Source organism: Ruditapes philippinarum, unplaced genomic scaffold, assembly GCF_026571515.1.
Source record: "Ruditapes philippinarum isolate M1 unplaced genomic scaffold, ASM2657151v2 ctg16640_1_1_1_1, whole genome shotgun sequence".
In the NCBI taxonomy this organism is placed as follows: Eukaryota; Metazoa; Mollusca; class Bivalvia; order Venerida; family Veneridae; genus Ruditapes; species Ruditapes philippinarum.
In genome coordinates this window covers 3,350-10,381 of record NW_026852153.1, presented here as the reverse complement: position 1 = coordinate 10,381, position 7,032 = coordinate 3,350, and the positions used below count along the sequence as shown (strand labels likewise).

Sequence of the window (7,032 nt, the reverse complement as noted above, 5' to 3'; positions counted from 1 at the left end):
AAACGAGTGCTGTGTGATAATACAGTTTAGGGTGACACAGCCTACAAAAACAGGTCCTTTTGCCGCCGAACATAAGACATGCATCGGTGTCAACAAATTCTGCTTCTGCTTTGTACAATATTACTTCCGTATTGCTTTAATTTAAACTATTAAACTTGATTGTGATTATTGAGTTAGCTTACAATTTCCTTTGTGTTTTAAGAATTAACTAATGTACAAACTAGTATGAAAATGATTCGGTTAAATTAAAATTATTAAAAAAGAAAAAAAAGAGAAAGAAAAAAATGTGATATAGTAGGAAATGCTTGATACTGATCACACAAAATATTTAATTTGTAATATGAATATTTCAAATACAGTGTCAAATACTATTTAAATCCATGTAAAGGAGTACAAAATAGTCTCATTCAGCCATACATGAAAAAATAATAATAAGACTGAACAAAGGCATAAAGCGCAATACATGATAATGCATTTAATACAAGTTTATTTAAAGTATGCAATAATTGTTACTTTATACATATTGTCAAGACCGCTTAGGGTTGGTGTCGTTGCACCAGACATTAATCAAGTCTAGCAACAACATGGAATTAAGCTGGAAACATATCCAAAAATAAGGATACTGAAGAAAACTATATACCCTTCATGGATCATACCGTGCACTGTTTCTCCACAATCCTCGTTTTTACAAGAAGTATTTCATTTTTATAGTCTGTATATTTTTCAATACATTCGATAAATCCAGTTTTATATTTTATAAATTTATATAATTTTACAAGTAAATTATGATTATAATTTGAATTGGTTTGTTTATGCCCCTCGTAGTTACCAGAACCTGTAGTTTGATGTACAGCGAGAATTGTATTTGTGCTGTCAATTACATTAACTTGTAATTTTCTTGACCGATATACTAGCCAGTTGTCATAGGCCGGCCGTCCAATGACGACCTCTGCTATATCTCTCCAAGGATATTCAGGAGTTGTTATAAAGTAATCTTCTGCAAAACCATTGAAAAGTTTACCGCGCATTTGAGCTACTTGCGTTATACTTTTCCAAGATAACCCTTCTGACATAGTTAGGAAATTGACGTTATGTCTTTTGCCTACAACAAGAATGGGCATGCTTATGTGTTTCATATATTCTTTAAGAGAAAATAATGTATAAATCAGAGTGTCGGTAAACAATATATCAGCATTACTGTATGCATAGAATGTTGATTTAAACAATCGCATGACATCTATGTACATATACTTCAAAATAGGAATCCCGCCTCCAGCTTGCTTCGTCAAATTATCATATAAGAAAATAACCGGCACCACATACGGACGCAGTGTCATCCAGTTTCTTAGAGTGATGTTATGAACTGCATTTTTGACTGGACTATTATTCCATGTTGTGAATAATGTTAACAAAGGTTCTGTGTCGTTTCTCATTATTTCAGATTTTAATTTCTCCAATGCAACGATTGTCTCATTTCTCAGTTTTACTTTATGATCTTGCACATCATTTTCGTCGTTTTCAAGAGAGTTTTCATGCATATTTACCTGTAATTTTCACGTGTTTGAGTGCACGTTAGTCTTGTTATACTTCCTTTTGGATTCTGTTTGATCCTATAAAGTAAAGATTTAAAATCACTTAATATATATATCAAAATATATCCATGGGAATTCCCAATGTAAATACTTTACCAATTTCACGACGATACAAGCAGAAACATTTTATTCCTTACAATAGATCATATGTGCAATCATTAATCTTTGACTTTCACGTCTTTGATACTTACCGAAATATTTTGATCTATGCCCCAAAACCTTTTAGAATCAAACTTAAAATCGCCGTAAATACGAAAGTATATCAGTAAGTAAATCATATGTGGTAATATAAAAATCAAAATAAATGTCTTTTTCCCTTTTCTTTCTTTCCATGGCTTTATAAACATTGCTTTAAATATGTTTTACTATAATTTATGAAACACCTTATCTATTGTGTAATTTATGATAAAGTTTATACTTAATGTGTAAAAAAAAATACCATGAACCACTTAAACACACATTGATTTAAACATGAATAAAGCATCCATGCAATAGAGTGTTAGTTACATGTTCATCGAGACAACACAAACCCACACAAAAACTCATCCGCGCTATCAACAAGGTAAGCATCCTGACAAAGTTTGATGATGATTGAGGCAAAAATGTGACCGCTAGAGTGTAAACGAACAAGTGTGGACGGACGACTGACGACGGACATTCAACTATCCTTAAAGCTCACCCTTAGTAAGCTTAGGTAGAAGACCGCTATTGATTTTGGGATCACAAGATCAAAGGTCAAGGTCACTATAACCTTAAAACTGGAAACAGTTTCCGGAGCATAACTTAAGTTCCATTTGGCTCAGAATATTCAAACTTCATAGGATGATTGTCTATATTTGGCAGAAGACCCCTATTGATTTTGGGGTCACAAGATCAAAGGCCAAGGTCACTGTAACCTTAAAACTGAAAACAGTTTCCGTAGCGTAACTTAAATTCCATTTGGCCCACAATATTCAAACTTCATAGGATGATTGTCCATATTGGGTAGAAGACCCCTATTGATTTTGGGGTTACAAGGTCAAAGGTCAAGGTCACTTTTACGATTAAACTGAAAACAGTTTCCGCTCAACATAGTCGTAGCATTTCTACTTACAAGATAACAACTTGATGGTGGTGCTTTGGAAACAGTTGCAGCAACTGTATATATATATGAAAGTTCTCCAGCTATAATTAAAGAAGATTGCTTTTTGAAGGAAGTAATACTTTATTTAATTCCCATGTCTTACAAATGCTTCATCCTTACTAAAAAACACTTTCGGGCATATAATACTCCGCCTAGCAGTGATCTTGTTTCTATCATCAAGATTACTGGCTATCTTAAGCGGTTTAAAAACACATGATGAATGTTAACTCATTAAACGATACAGAGTCCAATTATTGCTTTACCTTTAACAAGTCAAAGAATAAATGCAAGTAGAAAATAATGTTTTATAAAAATATAAAATATGTAATTCATATCATTTCTAAATGATTGTATCCGCCATGATGATAATTATTTACAGTTACGAGGATACAAGGAGTCGTTAATGCACTCGAGTGATTTAGCTAGTTGCGATTTATCCATTTGTCGAGGTTTCATAAGTTCATAAGGTAGTCTGCATTCCTGAAATATAATATACGTAATTTAAATAAGTGTTATCTTCAAATGCCCTATATGTTAATGAAACTGATTATTTTAAATATAGTGAAACAATTATACCGTTTGACTTAATAAATAACAAGACAATGGCTTGGTCGCTGCTTCTTAATGGCTGTGTAAATGTATATGCGGTATTATTATATTTCTTCCTATTATGTAAACATTTGTGAAACGTTATAATGGACATTTACATCTGAAGACATGTTGCCGATTAGATAGTCACACATTGATAACAGATAAGTGTCAAGTATTGATCCCGCAAGTTAAGAAAATTGGCTATGACTTTGATTTCTACCTGGTTTGTACAAAAAGATTTAGTAGGAACACCTAAAACGAAAAAACATATACATGCATTTATACAATATGCTTTTCAACGTTTTACATTGCTGCTGCTAATTATTCATTATGATATAAAATCGAAAAGAAAAGATTGTATTGCTACACGTGGTTAAACGTATGTTAAATGCACATGTCAGCAAATTTTCGAACGGCTTCATATAGGCCTATATTGATATAAAGTAACATTATGCCCATCCAAATGCAGTTGACAGGTTCAAATTAAAAAAAGAAATAACTTCACATTTTGCAGTAAAAGTATTTTACCACGAAACATAATCAAAATTCACATGACCATGACATGATTATTAGTCATTCACCATTAAAAAAGTCAATTATTAAATAAAAAGTATATAAAATAATTCAAATCAATACGTAAACGAAAAAATGAGCATAACATCGCTTTAATCACATTAGTTTTCTTTAAAAAGTAATCATATTACATAAAGAGTACATTTAATAAAACAAAAATAAAAACATGGAGACATATAATCATATTTAAAATCAACATGTATTAATGAAGGCCCTTCCCATGCAGAATTAAATGGAAGACTGTACACTTTAATGTTACATAATACGTGTGTGTTATTAATGTAAGATACCAAGAAAGTATATTAATTTCGGGTTTGTATGTTTGTTATTTAAATGAGTAGCATAAAAGTAACACTGTAGAGATTTATGTCAGAAAAATATTGTTTTAAAAGCAAAATTATATAACAATTAAACATGGCCTTATTTCATTGTTAAGGTCGATTTTACAGAATGATTATCTTGGAAAATCATATCTCATGTCGCTATATATTTAAAGATATACTATTAACATTGAACACATCTCAAAATAAATTTTATGAATATGATTTGAAAATATAATTTACATGTTTACATGAATTATACTGACTCCAGAATATGACAAAGAACTAAGTGCCTGTAGTTTGCTGCAAACGATAAATGTAAATTCTTAATCAATATTTGATAAATGTAAATTCTTAATCAATATTTGAACTTTTTTGTTAAGAAAAAGAAAGAAAATTACTGATAAGTATGGCTTATACCTGCCGATGTTTTTAAATTCAAGATTTCACCATTTTTGTGTTTAGATGTTGATTTCTGCTTAAGCCGGTGCTAGGGGACGTGGACGGTAACTTGCAATTTCCAGTTCAGTCCATGAACATGCTCAATGAGACCGAGTCTGCAACATTTTACAATTTTGCCATGTTGGGCTTTCGTTAGGGATTCTGTTTTTTTTTCTATATTTCATTGTCACATCCGAGTTATTTGTGCCGTGTGGCGGCTGAAAAAAGTCTCCTCGTACATTTAATCAATGATGTCATATTTCCGATCCTTAAAGATCGTTCAGCACAACTTTACTGTTGTGTATGCATTTTAGATAGTATTTTTAGTTTCCTGTATTTGGCCTTTTTCAACTTAGGTTGTTCCAGTATTCTTACTTGCATAGTGTATAATCATCCTAAGGATGTGTTGCCTGCTTTTTAAATTTGTCTTTTGACGTCTTTTCTGTGATATACAGGCTTAAAAACATCAGACCCCCTTTCAAAATTACATTTTATTTAGTTCCGCCCATTATTTTCTCGTTTAGGGCACATGCATTCTTATACTTGGGGACCATACGCCGCTTTTCATGGAATGACACTACTGTGTCACATTGAAGGTTCCATAATAACCGCATTATGAACACATCTGCGGATGTTTCTAAATTCAAAATTTCACAATTTTTGTGTTTAAATGTTGAATTCTGCATAAGCCGGTGCTGGGGGGCGTGACGGTTACTTGCACTTCCAGTACCGTCCATGAACAGACTCAATCAAACCGAGCCTGCAACATTTACAATTTTGCCGTGTTGGGCTTTCTTTAGGGATTCTGTTTTTTCTCTATTTCATTGTCACATCCGTATTATTTGTGCCGTGTGGCGGCTGAACAAAGTCTCCCCAAACATTTAATCAATTATGTTATATTTTCTATCCTTAAGGATCGTTTAGCACGACTTCATTGTTGCGTATACATTTTAGATGGTATTTTTAGTTTCCTGTATTTGTCCTTTTTCCACTTGGGTTGTTCAAGTATTCCTACTTGAATAGTGTCAAATCAACCTAAGGATATGTTGCCTGCTTTTTAAATTTGTCTTTTGACGTCTTTAATATGCAGGCTTCATAACCTCAGATCCCCTTTCAAAATTCCATTTTATTTAGTTCCGCCCATTGTTTTCTCCTTTAGGGCACACACATTCTTTTACTTGGGGACCATACGCCGCTTTTCATGGAATGACACTACTGTTTCACATTGAAGGTTCCATAATAACCGCCGTATGAACACATTTGCGGTTGTTTCTAAATTAAAAATTTCACAATTTTTGTGTTTAAATAATGAATTCTGCTTAAGCCGGTGCTAAGGGGCCATGTTGGGACTCTGTTTTTTTGTTTGTTTTTTTTCTCTCTATTTCATTGTCACATCCGTGTTGTTTGTGCCGTGTGGCGGCTGAAAAAAGTATCCCCTTATATTTAATAATGATGTTATATTTTCGATCCTTAAAGATCGTTCAGCACGACATTATTGTTGTGTATACATTTTAATGATGGTATTTTAAGTTTCCTGTATTAGGCCTTTTTTCACTTGGGTGGTTCTAATATTCCTACTTGAATAGTGTATAGTCACCCTAAGGATATGTTACCTGCTTTTTAAATTTGTCTTTTGACGTCTTTTCTGTGATATACAGGCTTCATATACTCATATCTCCTTTCAAAATTCAATTTTATTTAGTTCCGCCAATTATTTTCTCGATTAGGGCAAACGCATTCTTTTACTTGGGGCCCATACGCCGCTTTTCATGGAATGACACTACAGTGTCACATTGAGGGTTCCATGATAACCGCCGTATGAACACATCTTCGGGTGTTCTAAATTAAAAATTTCACCATTTTTGTGTTTAAATAATGAATTCTGCTTAAGCCGGTGCTAAGGGGCGTGGATGGTTACTTGCACTTTCCAGTACCGTCCATGAACAGGCTCAGTCAAACAGAGCCTGCAACATTTTCAATTTTGTCGTATTGGGCTTTCTTTAGGGATTCTTTATTCTCTATTTTACTGTCAATACATGCTTCTCTATCATTCTCTTCAATTAAAATTTAGTTACTACATAAACAAACATGTAGGCTTTGAACAGAAACTAAATGTAAAACAAAAATGCAAATTCCGATACTGAATGTTTTGAAATTTCTATTACAGACTACCGCTTGCATACATTATTGACTGCATGTAAACAATCATTTTGACCGAGTTATTTCAATATACATGTGTATTAGGAATTAATGGCTAATGCTCTCCGTTTAACCAATTATAATTACAAACAGAACGATATTTGAGCTCGAACATCAATTCATTCATCTATATATTATTTTCCCGCCATTGTTCATCAATCCAGCATTGATCAAAGGTCATATACATCAGATT

General features: G+C 32.8%; 1 protein-coding gene across 1 annotated transcript; it reads right to left on the bottom strand.

The window, feature by feature from the left end:
* Positions 1-211: 211 nt before the first annotated feature.
* On the bottom strand, positions 212-1,604 carry LOC132750783 (uncharacterized). Its single transcript, XM_060740829.1, has one exon. It carries the CDS (start codon positions 1,536-1,538, stop codon positions 651-653), a length of 888 nt encoding a protein of 295 aa, XP_060596812.1. The 5' UTR covers positions 1,539-1,604; the 3' UTR covers positions 212-650.
* Between the last annotated feature and the right edge of the window lie 5,428 nt (positions 1,605-7,032).

What these genes read in the sequence shown, in the direction of transcription:
- LOC132750783 (XM_060740829.1), bottom strand. Translation starts at nt 1,538, where the DNA reads ATGCATGAAAACTCTCTTGAAAACGACGAAAATGATGTGCAAGATCAT.